The 25,716-nt window shown below is 39.7% G+C and overlaps 1 protein-coding gene across 1 annotated transcript in view; it reads left to right on the plus strand.

Moving 5' to 3' along the window:
• Nucleotides 1-6,158, plus strand: part of Scfd1 (sec1 family domain containing 1) — a 63,347-nt gene extending 57,189 nt beyond the window's left edge. The window contains exons 20-23 of the mRNA XM_051145777.1: nt 127-180; nt 3,401-3,453; nt 5,445-5,478; nt 6,071-6,158. Coding sequence (XP_051001734.1) covers nt 127-180; nt 3,401-3,453; nt 5,445-5,478; nt 6,071-6,142 — 213 coding nt within the window. The 3' untranslated portion in view covers nt 6,143-6,158. The remainder of the gene's footprint in view (nt 1-126; nt 181-3,400; nt 3,454-5,444; nt 5,479-6,070) is intronic.
• The last annotated feature ends 19,558 nt before the right edge of the window (nt 6,159-25,716 follow it).

The raw sequence follows: 25,716 nt of genomic DNA on the forward strand, positions 1-25,716 counted from the left end.
GAATTTTGTGTGGTAAGGTTACTTACATCTGACATGCTAACTGTACAATACACTTAGCATGTGTTTAATTGAGAGGTAAGCAAGCTGTTGCTCTAGTATTTAACAAAACACTAATGTCTTCCACAGAATCTGCCTGTTACTCGAATTTTAGACAATCTCATGGAGATGAAGTCCAACCCTGTAAGTAGCATTTGCATTCTATAAAGTCTTGAATGTGTCAGGCCAATTGAATTGACTTAGTTGGGCTTCTGGTTAATTGCAGAATATGTGAGAGAAAGAGTCCATATTCTCAATGATGTGTTTTAGCCATTATTATAGAAATGGGATCCATAGAACTGGGCTTTTCTTGGCTGCTACAACCATTCTGACTCTAGTTCTCATCTGAATTAAATATATACTAAATCTTACATGTTAATGTTAATACATCCTGAAGAACACATTTCTATAAATAGAAAAAGAGCCAGTGACCATCAATAATATGAGGAGGGACAGACCTATTTAAGAAAATTAAGCTAGGAGAGAAATACATTGTAAAATTTCTGAATATTTCAGATGCCACTAAATTCCTTTGGGCCAAACAAATAAATGAAAATGTTGGCTACATAAACACTGCATAAATATTGTTAGCATTTGCTTGACAAATAGTTTTCCAGTTGGCCACTCCCAGAGGTGACTTTAAAATCCACCCTCATGTTGCAGCTGCAGCAACCAAGGAGGTGGGTAGCACAGGAGTTGGTGCAGAGCGGTATCACGGATATCCTTGTCAAAACTCTTTCTTACTTTAGGTCCATCTGAAGTGCTCTAGACTTGGCAGTGAGACTAAGGATGTCAGACCTAAAAAAATGAAAACACAGTATTGAGACCAACGTGACTCTTTTAGTAATTGTTAAAACATGGTTTGGAAATTAACAAAAACAAATTTTAAATTCACCCATGTGGAGACTAAAACACCAGAAAATGTGCAGCTGCTGTTGTGAAAGTTAAAGAGAAACTATTTGCTGTGATAAACTTAAAAAGATCCTTAATTTAAACAGATGGAATATATGATGCCGTTGTAATTGACTTTGTCATCAACTCTTGTGCATTTATGACCAGCTGTCTTAGAAAATAGTTCATTATGGGCACTATACATCTGAAAGATGGCCCAAGTATAATAAAGGTCAGATGTAAAAAGGTAGATGACAGATCACCCAGGGTTAAGGACACCCAGGGTGCTTTGTTATTGGTCTTTTTCATCTTGATGTTTTGATACAGACAAATTACTAAAATAGTAGGTCCGTGTATCATACACATATGTGCCAGGAACCACTCAGCAAATTCTTACCTTACAAACAATTTAATCCTCAGTTAAGCCATCCAAGAAAAGTACTATTTTTATTATTATCATTTTTTAGATAAGGAAGTGAAACAAGATGAGGGCAGTGAACTTGCTAGGGTTACCCAGCTGGTAAATAGGAATTTGGGGGTTTTCTGAGGCCAGCTCTTACACTATTGTGTTGGCTAGTATAGGAACTGTGTGCCCTTTACAGACTCACACAACTATAGATGCAAACCACTACAGGTCACTTAACAAGGGAAGAAAGGTGACCAGAAGACATGTGGCTTCTTCAGACAGCAGAGTTGAAATCAAGCCGGGCTCCTCCTGCCTAGGACTAGCCGCAGCCCTTCCTTCTCCATGCTTTATCATGAGCATGTGGACCCTAAATGTGAGGGAGTCTAATCAGATGTGTCTTTGAGCTATAAAAGTTCATTTATCAGTACTATTGAGTTTATAAGCAAAAGCACATTGCTGCGGACAGATTTGTATTAATTAGAAGAGATTTTTTTTTCTGTTTTGAAAGCATTTCTTCATCCATCTGCTCTGTAAGGTAGCTGCCTGGACTCTTCTTCTTCTCCTGTTCATAGACAGAAAAGGTGATTTGGAGACACTGAGGGAATTAGCAAAGTACACTAAGTTAGACCTGGCAGGCAATAGGGAATGACTGGATGCACCTCATTTGGGGTGCTGGCACATTTGGGGTGCAGCTCAGCTGGTAGAGTGCTTGCCTGGCAAGTCCAAGGCCCTGGATTAATCTTCAGTACCACGTAAACCTGGCATAGTGACAAATGCCTGTATTCCCAGACCTTGGGAGGTAGGAGGAGGAGGATTTGGAGTTTGAGGCCAGGCTAGGCTGCGGAAGATGCTATCCCATTCTTACTATGTTTTACTGTGCGCGTACACGCATGCATGGTGCTTGTATAGTCAGAGGACAGCATGTGGAAGCTGGTTCTCTCCTTTCATTATACGGATCCTGGGGATCAAATGCAGATCACCAAGCTTAGCAGCACATATGCCTTTACTGGCCATCCTGTAGGCCCATGAGTGCACTCTTACCACTCACTTGCAAAGTATCTCTTTTTGTTCATTGAATTCATTGTGATTAAGGTAGCATATCAGAATACCAGAGAGACTTTGTCTTGCCTGGAAGTCCAGCTTGTAGGGTTTCACACCACTAAAAGATTCTGACTATACTTAGGGTGCTGTGTTGATTCAGAGTATTGACCATCAGGTACAGGACTGAATAATTAGCATGTGAACATTTGGCATTTACCAGAGTTGGGGTTTGGGGGGTGGGGCGGAGTGTGTTGCAGAATTGTTCGGCTGGTTCTGCTGTTGAAGGTGACAGACCCAGAAGTATTATACCGTGAAAAAGCAGGGCCATACTTCACAATTCCTTTAATATCAAGAAGCTTCCCGTTTAGTATACAGTTCCACAGCTTGTAGGAAAGCTAAGAGTGTGGGTGACTGAATCTGAGGCATGTAATACCTGGACTTAATTGAGGCTCTTTTCTGTATTTATCCTATTTCATGTGTTTATCTGGAGAAATACTGATGCATTAGATGGTGAACTGCTGGCCATATATGCCACTGTTAGCTGTATATGTCTGGTTCCCAAACTTGCATATAAAATACTGAGCCTCTTATATAGTGTGTGTTCTGTATATTCAGTAAAGTCACAGACACAGAAAGACAAAGCCCTAGACAGAAGCCCTTGAGATTGGAACTCCATGCCTCAGTGGGCTCACATCCTATAGGCCTGTTTCTGTTGCTAAGAACGTAACCTTAGAAGAGTCACATAATCAACCTATTGTCCCAGCTTGCCCATCTAACACTGAGATAATAATAGGAACTGCTTAAGGGCTGAGGATTAGTGCACGGTTTCATGGAAAACACAGAAAAATATACCTTATTAACACACAGAAACGCCTCATTAAGGATTAGAGACACAGTCTGTCTCTAATGTTGTTACACAGTCTGTGAGACTGGAAGATTTGTTACAATCAAATACTGTGCCGAACTATGATCTTCTAACAGAAACTCCATAGTCATGGCAACGTGTTTTATTTTTGTTTTTAATAGGAAACTGATGATTATAGATATTTTGATCCCAAAATGCTACGGAGCAATGACAGGTAAGGAACTTTTATCTTAGGTGGTGTTTGTTGTGGGTTTTCCCTCTGTGAATGGAAATAATGTTGCTTTTTACTAGAATTCTAACAGTGGGAGACCAGTTAAAATCAGTGTGTACTTTAATCTCTTTTAGAGATAATCATTGGTAATTATGATTAGTATTTTCCTTAGTGTACACACAAAGAAAAAAATTTAGCTGCTTACTATTTATGAACTGGTGTTATCATAAACAAAGTGGAGGATTTAAAGAAAGTGTTTTTAAATGAATATAGTTTTGGACTAAATGAAAAGAAAATAGCTGTGTGGTGGAAACAGTGGTTTAAGGTTTGTTATGTTCTGGGAATCCATGTCCCTGAAAACCACTTCTATAAAAGGATTTTATGGCAATGAAACCACTCGCTGTATAAACTCTGCATCTTATGAAAGGCACAACATGGTAATTTACATTGGTATGTTAACTTTTCAAAAGTTAATTCATGGTAGTATGAAAAATAACCTAAAGGACAGATACTGAATAGGCAGATTTAGAAGAAAATAACAGGGCGTCCTTAGCAATAAAAATTCAGGAGCAAGTTTCTTGCCTATACCTGATATTGAGCCCTTTGTGTTTGTCCTCCTCCTAAGCATTCACATCTTCATGGGTGTCTGGATGGATTAGCTAGGTACTAGATAATTAAATTGTTTTGGTAATTTCAAGTGTTAGTGTCTCTCTCTCCCTCCCTCTCCCTCTCTCTCCCTCCCTCTCCCTCCCTTCCTCCCTCCCTCCCCTTCCCCTCCTCTCTTCCTCCCTCCCTTCCTCCCTCTCTCCCCCGCTCCTGAACGTAGCAGAAATGCTGTTACATAAGAACTGCTAATAATAACTGTCATTGGCAAGAGAGGATTTGACAGCGAACAGTAGCATAGGGCAGTGAGGACTGGCCTCCAGTGGTACAGGGTTTTCTTTTAGGAATGACTAGAAGGTTAAATTGGAGATAATGTTTTTCTAAAACTACAACCAGGGTCATTTGCTTCAAAAGAGGATGTGTAACTGTCTGTGCTAGTGATTCTTCCTTGCACATAGCTAAGCAGTAGCCATCGAAGCTGAGGACTGTGTAGTCCTAAAGGAAGCATAGCCGTGGTGATGAGAAGGAATGTGATCACTGCTAAGACAAACAGGCTCAGAGCATTCTTTAGCAGCCATTTCCTGTGCTCTCTGCTCCCAAGCCATGGTTACCAATCACTCGTGATGCTGTGCTCTCTAATCTCTCTCTTGTCTTGACCTCTGAAGAACTGAAACTTGTAGGGTTAACACTGTTGAGACATTTGATAAGGGACATCTAGTCCTTTCTGTGGAGTATGGAACATTTCAGCAGGCCATTGAAGTGAGAAAAGATGGCAGAGGTCTGCTCAACCACTAACCAGTTTGCATTTGAAGAAACTGAAGTTGTCCGTACCACACTGTACATTCCTGTGTTATTTAGGATTAGACGTGAAAACTTGGAAAGATATATTTAGTAGAGATTTCTTAAAGGCCAGTGAAATATTTTTAAAATATATGACGTTGATAAATAAGAAGCAAAACAGAATGTAGACCCCTCCCCCTATGCTCGCTTCCCGTCCTGAGGGCAGTGCAATGGCGTACTCAGTTTTTATGCAAAAGGAGATGCCCACAAGCTCTGTTACTGTTTGAGGGTGGAGAAAATTTAGCTCATAACTTGCTTTATTGCTTCACCTGTTCCCAACTCCCTCCCCTTTGCATAGAGGCTGTTGATCAGCCTTTTAGAATTTATTTCAAAGTTGCTGGTAGTTGTCCCATTGCCTTTTAGACATTGAGAGATCTACCTTCTAGCTCCTTCCTCTACAAAACTGAAGAGCCCGTGCTTCCCAAGAAGGTGGACCTGCAATGCTTTCTTAGTGCTGCTCCCAGGCGCACATGAGCATGCATTCCCACACCCATCTTACCCGTAACAGAAGCCAAGGATGAGATTCTCAGTGCAGTTTCTCTTTATTGCAGCTCAGTTCCTAGGAACAAAAGTCCATTCCAAGAGGTAAGTTTCACAAACAACTTCTCAGCTCCTAGAAAAACTTCTCTGCTCCTAGAAAGAAAGATAATCAGACAGTAGTCCTGAGGAAGAACAGGTTTGTCATAAGCGTAGCTTGTGATCAGCGAATGACCATCCAGGTAAATTCAACCCTGCACACCCAAGATAAGCCTTAAAGTCTTCAGCAACTGCATTGCTCTGGTTTTCTTAACCTCAAGAGTGACGAAATAGCAGAAAGAAGTTGCAGTGGGAATTTCTACAATGATTCCAGCGTGTATGAAGATGTGCTGTATGCGCATATGAATATAGACACTTGTCACTGTGAATGCCGTGTTGAAGCTGCACGTTGGGTTTTCCAGTGTTTCTACCATCAGCAGATAATAAAGATCCCACACTGACCTTCAGAGAAAGCTCTTTGCTCTTGTTTGCTATCACTTGGTTGAATAGTGTGGCCAGACTTTAAGCTAGCAAAGGGTGTAGTGTGCGGCCTTAGTAGGCTTGTCTCAGCTCTAGAGCAGGTTCCAGACTAATGCTGTGTTGCTTGAAAACTAAAGTGCTTTTACCGCTTTTTCACTTTTTCCTCTATCTGCATTTTTAGGCCATTGTCTTTGTGGTTGGAGGAGGCAACTATATCGAATATCAGAATCTTGTTGACTACATAAAGGTATAGTTGAGCCATCTCACTCTGTCACTGGTGATGTCAGTTTCATGTCATGAAAGTATTAGCATTGTCCAGCGTCTATCCTGACATTTGCATTACTACTTTCCAAGAGGTGGAAAGTATAAGTTCTGCTTGTGAGCAAGACTCAATGACACATGCCTGGAGGCTGAGACAAGATGGTCACTTGAGCCCAGGAGTTTGGAGCCAGTCAAGGTCAAGATTGCATCTCTTATAAAACAATAAAAATGCAATATGGAGAGAAAATTAACAATGTGCTTATTTTCTTGTCATATTCATGTTTCTGTGAAAATTGTACTAGACTATAAAATAAAATATCACACTGATATTAAGTACTTGGATGCCCTCTTGATACACTTCAAGTACTTAGAGACCCAGGCTCCTCTTCCAAGATTTGTCTACCTTGAGATGGTTACAATGCACATATTAACTTATATCAGCAACATACTTCTAAAATGCATTTATGGAGCAAATTAGAAACAGAATCCGACTCTAAGCCATAAGTGACAGAAAACAAAAAACACATGAAGCAGTAAGCCTAATTTGAAGACCAAAATAAAGTAAAATCTATATAATAACTGAAGAATCTATATTAGCTGGAGAGCTAGGTATTGTTATGTAATAAAATGGCATTTTATGATTACTCAGTTGTTAATGGATAGTTGATCATACTTTATGTCCTCATTTCAAATGGCCATAATAGAAGCTGATGTAACGGGATACATAACTCCCCGGAGTCTCACTTGATTGCGTGTCTTCTATCCTGCACACTAATGTATTTTAAGTATCGGTGTCAGGGGCTCCCCAGCTTACACAAGGAAGGACTTTAGTTTGCATGTGCAGTATGTGCAGCCTAACGACAGGTTTGTACTGGAATACTTGGTTAGCTGAGTTTCTCTAAGAGTACTCCTGATTCATTGGACCATACAAATGATTAGCGTTTAGCTATTTATTGTTTTTCTGTTATATAGATGATATAAAAGATTTGAAAGCACGGTACTGCATCACTTGAGGAAGCTTAGCCAAGCTGGGGGAGAGGGAGGAAAAAGCATCCTTGCGCTCATTTTGCCACTGTATTTTGTTAGTTTATGCAGTTAGTGTGTGTGTGTGTGTGTGTGTGTGTGTGTGTGTGTGTGTGTGTGTGCGCGCGCGCGTGCCTTAAATTCAACACTACCACCAGACAAAAGACTTTTAAGAATAGCCTCTCTCCCCAGAATGCCCAGCAGACTAATTCCTTTTCCTGGGAGTGTTTGTACTATTTCTCTTTGCACAGTTATATCTGAGTTCTGTGTCTGCTTTTTACAGGGAAAGCAAGGCAAGCATATTTTGTATGGCTGCAGTGAGCTTTTTAATGCTGCACAGTTCATAAAGCAGGTAAAGTGTGCCTTTTTAGTTTGCTTCTCTTCGCATGACACAGTTGCTGTTGAGTCTCTCCATTGAAAGTTATCACTTACTCAGTTGAATTTAAATCAACTAAAACAAATCCTCATCTAGCTAAAAGTTTCACCATGGATATAAAAATAATTCTGGTAAGTAACATTTTAATAAAGCTAATAATCCCAGCCAAATCCCAATCTAAAACTCTTTTTAAAAGGTAATTATTTAAAATTGAGTCTGTAAGTGGACCAAATTGAATTCAGCATTTCCTGTATGCTGTCCATGCCTGGCATTGTCAAGTAGGTCATATTTGGGGCTCCGAATCCTCTATTGATCAATAATATATGTTCAGTTGATATATTTATGTTCACTCTGAAAATTAATGGCAACCATAGTGGAGTGTGCTCGTCTCCACACAGGACTCTGTTTCTCAAAGTGAACTACTTGTTTTCTATCTTGAGCTTTAATAAGTCTTCTGTTTCTGTTCTCTTTAAAAAGGTAGTTAGCAATTCCAGGATTTTCATTTGGGTTTTTTGTTGTTTTGGGTTTTGTTTTTTAGTTTTTCTCTGCTAATATTTTTTTTCTTTTACTTCACCAACAGTAGTTATTGCTACGTTCAAGAACCCTGTTAATTGGAAATTGTGGGTAGTTTCTGTCCTTTTTACATGGTCTTTCCTCCATAGAACATGTTACATTTCCCAGGTTCTTCTGTTTGTTTTTTGTATTGCCTTAACCTTCTGAGTACCATAGAGTCAATGTCATTTCTCTAAAGAGTACTGACTTAGGGATTCATTAAGCAGTTATTTGGTTGGACTCAAACTTTAAGCAGTTTTTAATTTAAAATTCTAATTAAAATATTATAGCATTTCCCCCTTTCTCTCTCTTTCCTCTCTTTAACCCCTCCCATGGCCTCTTTAATTGTTGCTACATACATACATACATACATACATACACACAGACAAACACACACAACAGACAACACACACACACACATACCATACACCAACAACATACACGCACACATATAACACAACATACATACACACATACATACACACACACATACATACATACATACACACACACACACACACATACATACATACATACACGCACACATACGTACACACACATACACACATACATACACACACATACATACATACATACATACATACACGCACGCACACATACATACATACACACACATACATACATACATACACACATACATACACACACGCACACATACATACACACATACATACATACATACATACATACATACACACACATACATACACACACATACATACACACACACGCACACATACATACATACACACATACATACATACATACACACACGCACACATACACATACACACACACATACACACATACACACATACTCATTCTCATTCTCTTCTAAATACAAATGGCTCAGTCTATATAATATTACTTGTATGATTATGATTTCAAGGTTCAGTGAGTAGCTCAAATCAGTCTCTCCCTTCCAGGAGAAGCTGATGGTTTCATGGTAGATTCAGGAAAAGTGCTCAGAGAATCTGCCACGCCCTGCTTTCTCAGGTTTCTCGCTAACCTGTTGTTCTCAACTCTGCTTTGATTCTTCAGGCAAGATGACCAGGACTTGCAGGATTTCTGTCACAGGTCTGCCTGCCTTGTATAACATCAGCTGTGGCCTACCTCTGTGCCAAGAGCCACAAAAGCCAGAGAGTCGTCTATTGTTTTTCCCTCCTAGGCTTATGTCATCTCTAGAATCTTCTAGCCTTGAGTTGTTCTTCACTGCCTCTCAAGAGTTGATGTCTGTGGTTTTGCTAAAGGCTTAACGCTGTTACCTATAGAAAGTTGGTTCTATAGGAGTTTTTATAGGCTTCCCAAACTCAAAATGGCTTTTGTTTTTCTTTTTATATTGTATAGGAATATCGTTTAGGAATATAAAAGTATATGGCAGACTGCTAGCACTTAAACAAGAAGTTACTTACATTTACATTTCTCTTTATAGTTTCATACTAAGTTTCATATCAATTACTTATGCCCAGGGCTTATTTGTAATGTTTACATTCATGTGCCATGATAGTGTTACATCTGAAAAGCATATGTTAAATTATTTTGTTGAATATATCACTCTAAGAATATATAATAAGTAGAAAACCTGTTTTTGTGATCCAAAAATGGAAATTTATATGTATAATCTTTTTCTTCCATTTCAGCTGTCACAACTTGGACAAAAATAACACAAAGAAATGTAATGGGATGATCATTTTGGATAGATGTAAAAAGAAGCCAGATGTGCCCTTCTCCATAGCAGTTCCCTACCAGTGCAACCTGTCAGAATCATTAATTTTTCAAGAAATTCTATACTTCATATACTGTATACTGATTAAAATAATAAACCACTTCAGAAATACCTAGCTTATTCTTGTTTGAAAATTGGAAACAAGAAAGCGCTGTGTAAAGATACTAAAATAGCTGACAGGTATCGGTTGAAGTTGGTAAAAGTTGATGTTGTCACACACTAATATTACCTGAGAATCCCCCACTTATATTTCATTATAACACTCTTCTCCAGTGATTTCCCCACATTGCTGCTGGCTTTTTAGGTGGAAAATTTAAAGCCACTTCAATATGTCTTCTTCCTCTGGCGCAGCTGGTGTTGATAGAATAAAACTGTGCAGCACCAGCAGAGAACAGCAGTTATTGGTTCACTGTTACTCACTTCAAATCAGACACCAGGAAGCAGAGCACTGAGGTTCAACAGTACCCAAAGTTACCATCTGGAGTAAAATCTATGTCAGATGGAATGAAACCTGCATGTCAGGAGTGAAGGCACAGCCGAAGTGCATGCAGAGCAAGCACAGACTGTGGAAGTGTGTATTAACAGACCTTCTGTCCTCAGTCACTGATGCACCTACAGGCATTTAAAATGCTGATCCTGCCATGAAGCTGTTGGAATAAATGAAATCATTTTTAGCCTTTTCACATCACTGTCAACATCAGAAACCAGTAACTTATTTAACAGCTCAAAACACTGTTGGAAATTAGAGGCATAACTTCCAATCCATTATGAGAAAACCTTGAAATGAATGGCTGCATAACACCACGCACTAAAATGTACTGCTACAAGTAAAAAATATGTCACCTTTATCACTCAAAAACACGGTTAAAAAGAGCAGGAAACTGTCTTGATACATGTTCATCATTCCTTAGAAAAAAATTAATGTGACAGAAAAAGGACCAGAGAGATGTCTTCATGGATGAAGTACCTGTTGCTGAGCCTGATGACCCTAATGTGACCCCAGTAGCCACATAGTAGAAAGAGAGGATGCATTTCCAAAGGTGGTTTTCTGACCTCCATGTGCACACAACAAATTCTTTAATATAAACATGTCTTACTGTGAAAAGAAATTACTGAAACAGAATCAGTGACAGAGTACTGTGAACTGAATTTTGTCTCTCTCGAAACTCACACGTGAGCACTAATCCACAGTGAGTGCGGAATAGTAACTAAGTTTTAAATGAGCTCAAAAAAATCAGACACTGTTGCTCTATGACTAGACTCACAAGAGGAAGAAGCACTCGCATCTCTTCCTCATCCACAGTGAGGCTTCACCAGAGGCCAGCCCCAGTGACACTTTAACCCTGTACTGTAAGAAAAGATCTATTGAAACTAGCAAGTCTGTTATCTTATTAGGGCAGAACAAATCTGTTACCTTGTCTGATGCAGAAAAGCACAAGCTTATAGCAAAACTGATGAGAATAAAGTGAAAAGACGCAAAACCCGATCTCAGGATAAAAAGAGGCATCACTCCTAGGACCTCAGATATCGAGGAAGTATAGGGAAACAAGATAGAGTGGTGACCATCAAATTTACCCTTCCAGCATAGATAATTTTAAAGCTGAACAGAATATATGGAATAGCTGCCTTTAAGATACTGAAAATTAACAAATCTTGTAGAACCTGCAGAGAGAAAATTGGGAGCTTTAGGAGATTGCCTCGATTTCTATGCTAAGTGACAGTATAACTAGAAATCAGTCTTATTGAGGCAGTTTTAGGAGTTAGGAGAAATGGGTGGCTGTATCACTATAGCAGAGAGAAGAGCTACACAGCTCGGGCCAGTAGAAGGACATCTTGTTCAACAGAGGACTTTGTGTATGGGGAAGGAAGTATTTGACTCTACACATACACACATAGGAACTGAACTTTGAACTTGAGTCCTCTGCAAGAAAGTGCACTTCAGGCTGAGCCATCTCAACAGCCTACATAAATGTTTTTCAAAAGCATTTACTAAAATATACTACATTCTGGGACTTTTATTTTTTTAACTGAAATTTTAAAATAAATCTAGACCAATTGTCACAGGTTAGTTCCCAAGAAAACAGGCTCAGATAAGGACCAGTGAGCTTAATCAGTTTAGGGACTTAATCAGCACTGTGGGAGAAGGCTCCAGGCTCTTGTGATTACCACAAAAGGAAGAGGCCAGCCATCTGAGACCCAACAGATTAAAAAACTTCCAAATTAAGTTGAAGCTTTACCTTTTTTCACAGCCCTTGATAAGTAGTCCTTGACATGGCATTTGATTGCTCATGGCTCAGGATGATTTCCTGAAGGGGAAATACCCAGTATTGTGCTATGAATTGTGATCCAACATGCTTGTAGCTAAATGGAGGAGTGGAGAGGGCATGGGGTCAGCTTCATCTCACATTGCCTATACCAAAGCAAAGCCATGTTCTACCTAAAGCAACTAGAGCAAGGCTTCCACAGAATAATATTGGAGACGAGTCAACCAAGTAGTTCTATTGAAGAGCTAACCCATATGCCCTTTTCCTCAGTCATGAAGATGTTAACGTGGCTATCATTTGTTCAGAAAAATCTTTATTGGGTAAAAACTACACAAAATATATAGGAAATAACCATTTGGGAAGAAGTAGCTTTACCAATAAATGTGCATTTTCAAACCTGCAACCACGCATAGATCCCTTCCACAAAGCTTTCAACCACCCAACTTGGTACTCAGACTTCTCACACATTCTGCTTTAGGGTCTAACCAAGTGATTTGCCCTGATCTCCCTCTTCCCATCTTATCCTCAACCCACCAGATCTAGCCCCACAACCGGTACACCAGCCTAGTCTGGCCTTTCTGCCTGCACCACAAAGGAGCTCTATTCTTGGACCACAAAGGAGCTCTATTCTTGGGCCAGGATCCTACCTACCTAACCCCTAGGTCAAAGGACTGATGGAAATGACAATCTTAACACTTGAAAATAAAATTTATTCAGGGGATCAAAACATTGAAGAGTTAAACTAAAGTAAAGATGATAGTGAAAAATACAGTAACTCAAGTAGAAAACTCAAAGGAAAAGCGCTACAAGTAGAATGACTCAAGCAGAAGATAGAATATCAGGACCCAAAGATAAAATTTAAGGATCTAGAACAAATAAATATTTAAAACACATAACACATACAAAACAGGAAATGTGAGACATCATGAAAACAAAAACTTTTGAGTTATAAGCATACATGAAAAAGAATCCCAAGTCAATGGTATAGACCAGCTCTTTAACAAGATCATAAACAAAAAACCCACCACCATTTCCCCAAACTAAGGATAGACACACCCACACAAATAGAAGAAGCACACAGAATATCAACTAGGTGAGACTAGAAAACAAAAAATCCTTATGACATATCATAGTTAAAATACTAAGTATACTTAACAAAGAACATGCATTAAAACCATAATGACAGCTGATTTCTCAGTGGAAACGTTGAAAGCCAAAAGAGCCTGGAGCAGTAAATTCTAGATCCTATAAGACTATGACAGCCAACCTAAAATAATATACCCAGCAAAACTATCTGCCATGACTAAAGGAGAGGAAAACTTTCCACTACATAAGCAGACTAAGAGAATTATATTCAACAAACCAAACCTAAAGAAAATATAGGAAGCGTTATTCCAGACTGAGGAGAGGAATAAGCATAGCAAAGGAATGGTGGAAAGAAAAAGGAAGCCAGAAAAATAGCATTGAAAACAAACACATGGCTCTGTGGCACATTGGATTTCTAACATGGGCTCTTACCTGTTTTTCAGTCAATTCCCCATGACTCCCTGAAGGGACTGCCTTGCCAGACCACAGGGGAAGAGGACAAACAACAGCCCTGATGTAACTTGATGCTCTGGGGTGGGTGGATAGGGCCTCCCTCCCCTATTCCAAGGAATGGGGGAAGGGCAACAGGGAAGAAAGGGTGAGGAAAGGGGAGGGGGCATGACTAAGATGTAAAATGAATAAATAAGAAATAAATAAACACCAAAAATTCAACAGCATGACCACAGTTAACACACGTTTCAATAATAACTTTAAATGTCAATGGCCTCAAATCTCTAATCAAAAGGCATAGACTGACTGAATGGATCCAGAAACAAAATCCATCTATCTGCTGCCTACAAGAGACACATCTTCATTTTAAAGATAGGCATTGCCTTAGAGTAAACGGGTGGGCAAAAGTACTTCAACCAAATGGGACCAGGAAGCCAAAAGGTGCCACTATCCTAATATAAGACAAAATAGATTTGAAACTAAAACATAGAAGAAATAAAGAAGTACACTACTCAAAAAACAAAAAACCAAAAAAAACAAACAAACAAAAAAAAACAGTTAAATAAGAAGATACTACTGTCCAAAACATAAATGCACCAAATTCTGGCATGTCCAACTTCATTAAAAATATCTATGGGATATAAAAACAGATTAACCCAAATCCATTAATTGGTGATTTCAGTACATACAGCCTATTGCTATTAACTTTGCTTGTCCCCAAGAAGTAGAAGGTATGTCCCTACTGTTGAAGGCAACATGCATATCAGACACAGGGTGCGGACACCCTTAGCTGAAAGTGACTAGAATGCCTTCTCCCTCAGGACTAGTTTTCATGGTACCAGAAGGCACTATGCAAGCTTCCATCAAAGGGAGAAAGTCAACACTCCTACCCAGCTATGACATCTATGAATCACATCAATGGTTGGCACAATAACTCTTAAGGGTATAATAGTGGTACACAGACCTTGAGGGTAATCAACAGCTCTCTAATTGGACTTAAGACCTACTCAACAAAAGAGAAACCATGCCTGGTCATAAAAAACCAGCTAAGTATTCAGTACTAATGAAGTGGATATTGGAGGAAAATCTGTATCACTAGTTTACTAAACCAGCAGAAGTCCTAACATCATTCTAAACATTTGTCCTTATACCAACCGATAAGTGTAGTTTTCACTCCTCATCAAGGAAACTCCTTTCTGCAGCAAATGAAGACCAATACAGAAAACCACAACCAATCAAAATGCAGAATTATGGAGCTCAGACCCAGTGGATACATCTACAAAACTCTCCTGGGCTTAACGCTCAAGGAACATTGCAGAAGACAGAGTGGAAAGATTATAAAAGCCAGGGGATTATGGAATTTGCTGTGAGATTGTGTCTCCTAGTAATTGTCAGAAGCAGCACCCAGAAAGTCTCACCAAGACAACTGCCTAAATATGAGCTGAAAACAAGAATGACACCAATGAGAATGCAATGTGGACCAGGAATAGCCCATGAGGCCTTAACCCTACACAACTGAGGGATGCTAAGAGGGGCAGAAATAGTCTTCCCCAGGAAGAACACCCCAATGGCTACCCAATACTAAATGGTCATCCCTGAAAACAAATATACAAGTAATACTGTCAGGACTAGGCAGTTTATGTTTTGTAATATATGTGTGCATGCATGTACATTTATGCTTTCAATAACAATGAAGATGGGACAATGAATTTGAAGGAGAGTAAGGAGGAATTGGTGGGAGGACAGGAAAGGGAGAAATGTTATAATACTAAAATCTCAAAAAAAAGTTAAAGCAATATTTTCAAGGTTGCCTTAGATTCACACAAAAATACTTTGTCTTGCTAGAGGTAAAGAGGGTTATTTCAAAGGTTTTGTGGTAGAAACATAGGCTGTAACAATTCATAGACCTCTTTTTGTATAACTCTTTGGGAAAACCTTGGCCTTTCTCAGACTTCCTATAGCTCCCTCTATTCATCCTGGAATGGATTACCAGCATGGTTATCCTTAATATTGTCAGGGTCATACAGACTAGACAGATCAACATAGCCTGTCCCAGCATACCCAACTGGATATGCTGGTACAACTTGCTGGCTCAGAAATAGTTTTGTCTGCCTCCCTAAATGTGCTTCTCTTTAGACAACTGGTCTCTGGGAATCTCAGCAGAGCTGGAATTCATGGGAAAGGCTCCAATTGTATAGCTGGAAACAAAGTCAGAGAACTTAAGTACAACTCAGAGTCATTTTTGGCACATGATAGAGCCGAAGAGAGGACTGACTATACCACTGCCCCCAGTTCATCCCTTTGCACTGCCCCAAGCTTCCTAGCAAGGACGTGGGGGCTGGCAATCCAGCTCACTGGTCAGCCAGAGTCACACACTTTTTAAAATTTCAGTGACAGCTGTACAGAGGGACATTTAACACGGGACCTAAGTAGCTCATACAAACCCACCAACTCAGGGCAGGGGTGGGGTATGTGTATTAATATGCCATCAGAAAGGTTAATTTTTACTATAAAAGAAAAAAAATAGAAGACACCTAGAAAAGTTTGTCTTAAAACAGGACACACATTATGGGCTCACATCCTGACAGGTTCCAAATGTTGATGTTTCAACTCATAGCCTTAAATTTCATGATATTTAAGCAATATTCAAAGGAAGAAACAACTGCACCAGAATGTTCCCACCCAGATCATCATTTTGGTGACAGTTTTTCACAACTTTTGGAAATGTTACAGCATTTTGGGGTGAGGGGAAAACCTTCAACAAATGAAACTACCGACTTGGCATATAAGTAATGAATCTGGAAGCCAAGGTTCTGATTTGTTCAAGTGACCCCACCAAATAAGTAAATTAAGCAGAAAAAATAAGTGGCAACTAGTTGACTTTATTGAATTGCACTGGACTCAACAAGATGAGGGGGTTTCAAAAGTTCCTATTTAGTGAGACTGAAGGAGGTTGAGCATGTGCCTGGCTTTAAACTTCTTATATTTGTGGAAGCCTCAGCCCACCACTGTGACTGCGATTCAAGAGGGCAAGTGGCTGCACTGAAAGCAAGCTGCCTGTGTCATGCTAGGCAACGCCCTGACAGACAACCCAGGGGCTGCTGTGTGGGCCCTAGCTGTCTCCAGAGAGTGTGCAGATTGTAATACAAGCTTGACCTGCATGCCACAGTCATTTTCCCGATTCCCCCCCCCCCCCCCGGTCTTTTCTTCCTGGATTTTCACTGCTACATCTCAAGAGAGCAACAGTAAATTTGTGAAAAGCTTGGATATTCACCCAAATGCATGTCGTTAGGTCATCAGGCACTTGCCACCAAGCCTGATGACCTGAGTTTCATCTCTGGAATCCACGTGCTGGAAGAGGAGAACAGATTCCACACGGTATCTTCTGGCCTCTGCATGTGCATCACGGCATATGCACACACAATCAAGAAACAAATGCAATTTTTAAAAGAACACAGGAGAAATAACAGGCAAATAAACAGAAGACATTTAGAGAGTTCTAATGGGTCATTCAGAAATTGACAGCCAAGAGGAAACAAGACAAAGGAGGAGGAACTGAGACTACTCCCAGAAACACAAAACACATTACAGGGGCAAATTTCCAGGTTACTGGAACTCACGAGGGCCATGAGAATGTCAACAGGCTAGGGAGAAGCTTATTCAAAGGCATAAAACAGATAACAGCCTAAAGAGGAGAAATAGATACACAGGGGCAGGTCAAAGACACCAGTGAGGCTTAACCAACTCTCCCCTAGATCATCTCATAATGAATAAGAATAAAACTCACTAGTGAGTGTAATTAAAAGACAGATAGGCTGTACAAACAATTCATGTCTTTAACATTAAGAATTTTAAAATAACTACATTTACATAGAAAATATAAGCAGAAACGAGTATCAGATAAGACGCAATACCGAAAGAAGTGGAGAATGAAGCATATAGGTCTTTTATGTGATGTGGTGAATGGACTTTATCCCGAAGAGAGAGAGAGAAAAGTTTGGAAATCATAGGAATGTGTTGGGCAGCTGAAAATCATGTACAAAAATGGCACACGCCTTTAATCCCAGCACCTGGGAGGCAGAGGCAGGTGAATTTCTGTGAGTTCAAGGCTAACCTGCTCTACAAAGTGAGTTCCAGGACAGCCAGTATCAAAAGGAAGAGGAAGAATGGTACAGCAAAACACGTGGCTCAATGGCTCCAACCATCACAGTTCCCACCCCCAAGTGTGCATGTGCGTGGAAAGGGAAAACCTCACAAGGTGAGCCAGGCTGCCTTCTTGGAAAGATGCTTGCATACCCCATGGGACAAGCTTACAAGCTCATATCCAGTTAGGCAATTTGTATGACTGGGTCAGCATTCACGAGAGTCCTTGTCTACGATTATAGAATTGAAAATAAGTGAAACCACAAGTCAGAGGGCAACTACCAGAGACTCTGGGTGGGAGACAAATACCTAAGGGAGGAAGACTGGATGCAGACACACTGAGACGCCTGCCCAGGAGGAGAGCTGGGTTGGGCAAATGACAGGTATGATGGTTGGCAGACTCACCCTTGGTGCAATAAGCAGACCATCTTCCCTGACGATAACTGGCCACCAATTGCCCAGAGAATAAAGTCAGCATATGGCCTCATTAGAGCCACCTGTCCTTTAGATCACTGCTGGTGGAACCGAGAGCGGTGCTGGAGTCTGTGACTTGCACAGCTTCTTGCCACTGCATGATATTTGATGCTGAACAGGACCTGAAATCGCTGAGACTGGTCCTCCTATACCGATCTTAGTGCTCAGCCTTCTTCCTCCATCCCGGGGACATCAAATCCAGAAGTCCTTTGACCAGAACACTAGCTACCCCAGAGCAAATGAACGAGAGAGTCTCCAGGTCATAGAGGAACTTCCCAGCTCACAAGCTGCAAAGCTCATCTCAGTATGGTCAGCAGTGAGTATCTGTCAGACATTTGACACCTAACCAAGCCAGGCTTCGTAGAGATCTAAATGGTAAGAAAGGCAAAAGACTCCATCCTCTCTACCTAGCATTCTCCAGTATTAGAGGACCTAGCAAGAGGCCATTCCAACATTTCGTTGTTTTAGCTCTGTGGCATTTGTTTTCAGTTTCTGTTTTTAATTTTTCTTTTTCTTCCTTTTTTCCTCCTTTCTTGTATTAGTGAGTACGTATGTATATATATTACATATAATATGTGTACCTATGTCTATGTGTATACGTGTTTATGCAAGTGTACATGTGGAGGCCGGAGGTCAGCATCAGGTGTCTTCTTCAATCACTCACATCATTTTTAAGGCTGAGTTTCCCATTGAACCTGGAGCATATTGATTCAGCTAGACTGGCTGGCCAGCAAGCCCAAGGAACACCTCCTTTCTCCATCTCCCAAGGCCTGCAGCTACAGGCACACAACACAGCCCTTGGCTTTTTAAAGTGAGTTCTGGGAGGTCAAACTCAGCTCCTCGTGCTTTAGCAGAAAGAAGTACTTTATCAGCTGAGCCCCTCTGCAGCCCCCCTCCCCCAGGCTTGCGTTAACCTCATAGCACATTCTAATTATGCCATCCTCTGTGGTTGTTGATAGTATAGCAGTTAGCTTTAATCAACTTTAAGCGTCTTTCTAATCTTAAATATATTATTTGATTTGGTGTTGTAGTTACAGAGTTTGTTTTCTCCTCAATGGGAGACACTGAAGTTTGAGCCCTCAAGGAAAAGTAGTGCACTGAGACCTCAAAATAAAACCAGAAGAGCTATGCACGCCCACAGATGTGCAAATCGCAGATCAGAGACACAGAAACATGAAAAGATAAACAAGAAAATGTTGCTTTTAAGAGATCATAGCTCCTCAATTAACAAATCAAAAGATACAGAAATGGTTGAAGTGCTGGACAAATAATTCAGAAGGCCACCTGGAAAAGAAATCACTGGCTTCGAAGAGAATATAAGCAAGCAGATGAATGAAGAAAGGAAGTCAATCCATGATACACTCAATAAATTTTAAAGCAGATGAGAAGGTGAGCAATATAGATGAGGAGTTCAGTAAGGAAATAAGTAAAAAACAGAAATTCTGGAAATGAAGTTTCAGTGGATCAAATAAAACACACAATGGAAAACATCACTAGCAGGTCATATGCAGAATAAAGATGATTAGGGAGCCATGATAGGGCCAACAAAATACTACATCTAGACACACACAAAAAAAACAAAAAACAAAAAAAGAGATAAAATTATTTATGTCTTCTCAGTAAACCAATAAGCCCCTGATATGAATAGGGAACAAAAAAAAAAAAAACAAAAAAAAAAAAAACAAAAAAATGAAACAATATTCAGATCAATTAGAGAATCAATTAACAGGAATGATCATCCTATCTTCAAAGACACACAAGGTCTTAATTCTACAATAAAAAGATGTGGAGTAGCTGGCTGTGTTCAAAAACCAGATACAAGTATTGTTCTCTACAAGAAACAAAGATTTCACTGACAGGGACACACAGACTACTAGTGTCAAGATGGAAAACAATATACGCCAACAAATGTGATACACAAGACAAGCAATACTAGCTCAACTCATATCTGATAAAGTCACTTTCAAAACAAGTTACAGGCCAGCAAGGTGGCACCATGGGAAAGGACACTTGCTACCAGGCCAGATATTCAATCTCCAGAACCCACATGGCAGAATGAGAAAACCAATGCTTACAAGTTGTCCTCTGATCTCTACACATGTCATGGCACTCCTGTGAGCATATTCACACACATAAACAAATATGAAAAAACAAAATTAGTAAAGAAACTTGTTAAATATTAAAAAGAAGATATAACAAGCTGGGTATCGTGGCACATGCTTTTAATCCTAGCACTTGTGAGGCAGCGATAGGAATATCTCTGTCAGTTCAAGGCCAGTGTTTCCTACATAATTAGTTCCAGGGCAACCAGATCTCCATAGTGAGCCCCTGTTTCAAACAAACAAACAAAAGAAAAGAAAGATAAGAAGAAGAAGATGATGATGATAACAACAATAGTGATGATGATTTAAAAGTTATAGGGACTGGAGAGTGAAGAGTGTATTTGTGTTGAATGGACGTGAGTTCACTTCCCAGTATCCACACCAGGAAGCTCATACCTGCCTATAACCCCATTTCTGGTGGAGTCAATATCTCTGGACTCCTCAGATACCTTAGGCACATACACACATAAACATAATTAAAATTAATAAAAAATAAAAATACAACAATTGTAAATATATATGTAATGAATGTTGGTAACCTGATTTCATAAGAAAAGGACAGAGAATTCCAGAGGCTTAATAGTGACAACCTCAACAGCCTGCTCTCATCAATAGATAGCTTATTCAGAGAAAAATAAAATTAACAAAAAAACATCAGCTAGGTCAAATGGAATCAACAGACACCCACAGAATATTCAATTTAACATATCCAGAAAACACATTCTTCTCACCAACTCACGGAACTTTTTTTTAAACAAATCATATTTTAGACCATGAAGAATATCCTAACAAATATAAAAAATTGACTCTATTTCTTGTACCTCATTAGAATACCATAACAAAACTAGAAATCAATAGTAAATAAAAATATGAGTACTAAATAATATACTCTTCAATTTTTGTCACTTAAAAAAATAGAGAATTTTTAAATTCATAGATTCTAATAAAAATGAAAGTACAACTTTCCAGTCCCTTTAGGACACAGCTTGGGAACTTGGAGGTGAGTTTGTACGCGTGAGTCCTGAAAGTAATGTCTCCAAGGTCTCTGATGGCCTAAGAAAGGCCCATAAGATCTTGAAAAGAAAAAAATAAATAAATAAATAAGCCAAACCCCAAAGCAGAAGGCATCCAGAAAGAAAGACAAGGCAAAAAGTAATGAAATGAAAGTAAAAAAGAACATAAGGGCTTGTGGGATATAGGGATAGCTTAGTCAGTTTACACACACACACACACACACACACACACACACACACACACACACAAACACACGAAATCAGGTTAGCAATATTCAATATGCAATTGTATGTTCCAATCAGGTTAGCAACTTCAATATGCAATTGTATGTTCCAACAGTGAATTATCTGAAATAGAAAATTTTTCTAAAAAGCAGGTCTGGTGTCATGATACATGTCTGTTGTGATAGCACTTAGAAGATGAAGGCAGAAGGATTGTGATTTAGAGGCCAGCCTGGGCTACATAGTGAATTTGAAGCAAACCTAGCCTACCCAGGGAGATTATGTCTCAATAATAACTGGGACTGCAACGATAATTCAGGAGTTAAAAGCACTCACCACTCTTGTAGAGGATGCAGATTCCATTCCCAGCACTCACACTAGGTGGCTCAACCACCTGTTCCAGGGGACCCAACACCCACGTCTTGCCTCCACAGACACTTACACACACATGGCACACATGAATACACTTAGGCACACATACACACATAAAGTTAAAATACATTTTTAAAAATCAAAAAAGCAGTACCATTTAAAATAGCAATAATGTCAGGTTACAAAACCCCTCGGGAGGGGGGGGAATCACATGTTCTCACACATATATGGAACCTAACGTATAATGTAGACATGTTTGTGAGCATGGTATTTTGTGTAAACAGGTGAATGTCATCTAAAATTTAGAAAGGAGATCAATAGAGGTAATATTAGATGAAAAATTTTAAATAACAAATTTTTTAAATCACTTTTTCCAAGTGGGTCAATGCAAAAAAAATGTATTTGGTGGCCAGCCATCTGTAGTCCCTGTGGAACCGATGGTTAGCAGAATAAAAAAGAAAGCCCAGTGTTCACAGTTACTGCCTCAGGGGAGTAGCACACGCAGTGCAAAACTGTTCTTGCTACTTCAGTACTCAGAAAGTTTAATTCATATACCCAGCACAAAAAAAAGAAAGAAAGAAAGAAAGAAAAATGATGATGGAATTGGAACTAGAAAAAAAATAACTTTATATCCTTTCATGACTCACATGCCCTTTTTCCTGCATTCCATCCTTCATTACCTAATATTAATCCAATTGATCTCCTTTCTAAATTTTAGATACTTGTTTATATACAAACACTCATATATATACGTATATTATATATAATATATATTATAGGTTACATTCTGTACATGTGGGAGAACATGTGACTTTTTTCTGTGTCTGTGTCACATCACTTAATATTATACTTTATAGGTTCACCCATTTTCCTGAAAGGTTAGTTTTTCCTTTATAGCGTAATAATATTTCATTGTGTATATTTACTATATTTTCATCAGGATTCATATGTTGTTGGACATCTAGGTTGGTTCATTTAAAAACAGAACTACCATGTGACTTGGAAATTCTATTTGCATATATACTTGGGGGTCTGCATTCAAAGAAAATGAAATCAGTATTTTAGAGAGCGTATAAAATTATGTACCTACATTATGATTGGGTAAGGGTGCTGAAGTACATACACACAAGAAAGAATGAACTCCTGTCATTTGGACATCATGGAACCAGAGATCATTGTGTTAAGTAAATGACTGAAGCACATAAAGATGTGTACCTCGTAGTCACCACATGTGTCATCTGAAAAATCATGATCTGGCAGAAATTGAGAACAGAGGAGGGAGGGCGTATAGCAAAGTTTGATGAGTAGGAACTGGGTCATCAATACACAGGCCAAAGAAGCACTGGTATGTTACTGCGTAGTGACTTGACACGTAAGTTAGGCACTGCAAATTTCAAAAAAGCAACAATTGGACACTACCTGCAAACTCACAGGCCATGCTAGCCTGGGGAAGCAGATAGGTCCTGCTGATCTGGGAAGTAGGTAATGGATCTTCATTCTCCTTCCTGTCCTCCAGTTCCCTGGGGTCTCACCCCGAGCCCCGGTGCAGGCCACCTGCTGCAGCCTAGCCTTCCTCTCTGCCCTCATTCTCCATAGACGTTGCAGATCTTCTCATTCAGCCCTCCTCTCTCAGCCACCAACACTAGATGTGCACACTGCCTGGAAAACTGCTCGCCGCGCTGGCCTGGGAAGCAGGCGGGTGATGTTCACTCTCCTTCCTGCCTGGTCCAGTTCCCCAGCCTCATCCACACAGCCTGCAGCAGAACTCCCATCTTCCCTCTCTGACTCCATCCACGGGAGACTCTGTAGATCCTTGGGGGCAGTCCCGGCTCTCCTCCATCTTGTGAATCCTCTCAGTGGCCTGTCTTCTAGCCCATTCCCCGTTCTTTCATGTCAGCTCCCAATACCCAGCAACACGTTCTATCCAGGACCCACAGTGGCCACAGCAGGCAGACTCAGAAGCACTCCCTACAAGACAACCCACAGCCACCACACTCGCTAAGGTCCAGAGAGGGAAACAGAAACCAAGCAACGAAACACTCAGCCAACAAAGACAAGTTCAGGCATTAGCACCTAGAATCACAACCTTTCCAAACCCAGATGTACAAGCATAGCAACCCAGTGAATGATAGCCAGGATAGCGTGGCTCCATCAGAACCCAGCAACCCTACTACAGTAGGCCCTGAGAAATGTAAGAGAGGTGACGCGCAAGACAAGGGCTTCAAAACAGCTCGTATGAATATGACCAAGGGCCCTAAGTAGGTCATGAACAAATCCATTAACGAAACCATAAGCAGTGGAAAGAAATGAAGAAAACAATTTCAGATATGAAAGTAAAAATAGAGTCACTAAAGAAAACCTAAAGCGAGGTAAAACCGGAAATGAAAAATGTAGGAATTCAAACAAAAGCCTCACAGGTAAGCCTGGTTTACAGAGTACAAGAGATGGAAGGAAGAATCCCAGTCACTGAAGGCAAGATAGGAGTATACATGAGTGACCCTAAAAATTTCACTGGGGAACTCCTAAAGCGGATAAACACTTTCGACAAAGTAACGGATGCAAAATTACCTCACAAAAGTCATAGCCCTCCTATATACTAATGTCAAACAGATTGAGACAAAAAAAATTCAGGGAAGCAACACCTTTCACAGTAGCCTCAAGTAATATAAAATATCTTGGGATAACTCTATCCAAGCAAGTAAAAGACTTGTATGATTAAAAACTTCCTATCTTTGATGAAGACATTGAAGATGTCAGAAGATGGAAAGATCTCCCATGCTCATGGATTGATGGGATTAACATTATAAAAATGACCATCCTACCAAAAGCAATCCACAGATTCAATTAAATCTCCATCAAAATTACTACACAGTTCTTCACAGATCTTGAAAGGAAAATTCTCTGCTTCATACGAAAATATGAAACCCCAAGACAGCTAAAACAATTATGAACAATAAAAGATCTGCTGGAGATATCACCATTCCCAATTTCAAGTTGTACTACAAAAGTATAGTAAGAAAACAAAAATGGCATCAGATACATTGATCAACAGAATCTAATTGAAGACCAGCACATAAAACCACATATAGACACCTGAATTTTTATAAAAAAGCCAGAAATAAACACTGGGCAGAAGACAACATCTTCACCAGTTGGTACTGGTCAAGGTGGATGGCTACACATAGAGGAATCTAAGTAAACTCGTGCTTATCGCTCTGCACAAAACTCAAAACCCAAGTGCAAACGGATGTGGCGTTTTTTCTTTTGGCGGGGGGAGCTCTTTCTCTTTTGTTTGTTTTTGCTATTCTGGTTTGTTTTTGTTTTATATTATCTTATTTTTCCTTATTATTTTTTAGAGACTTGTTTTTTTCCCTAATGAGAGAGAGAGAAAAGTGTGGATTTGGGTAGGAGGGGAGAAGAGGAGGGCTTGGGAGGAGCTGGGGGAGGGGAAAACAGTAATCAGAGTATAACGCATGAAAAAGATCTATTTTCAATAAAAGAAAGAGAAAGCAAATAAAATTTACAAAAACCTAGTCCCTTACTCTATACCTAACCTCTGTGGCGATATGGGTTGTAGTTTGCTTGTCAATGACTGCACAGCTAACATCCACATATAAGTGAATATGTCCCATATTTGTCATTTTGGATCTGAATTACCTCAGATGATTTCTTTTTCTAGATCCATTCATTTACATGAAATTTTAATTTTGTGGATGTGGGGGTATGTGTGTTGAAGAATGAC

Source organism: Acomys russatus, chromosome 1 (genome assembly GCF_903995435.1).
Source record: "Acomys russatus chromosome 1, mAcoRus1.1, whole genome shotgun sequence".
NCBI lineage: Eukaryota > Metazoa > Chordata > Mammalia > Rodentia > Muridae > Acomys > Acomys russatus.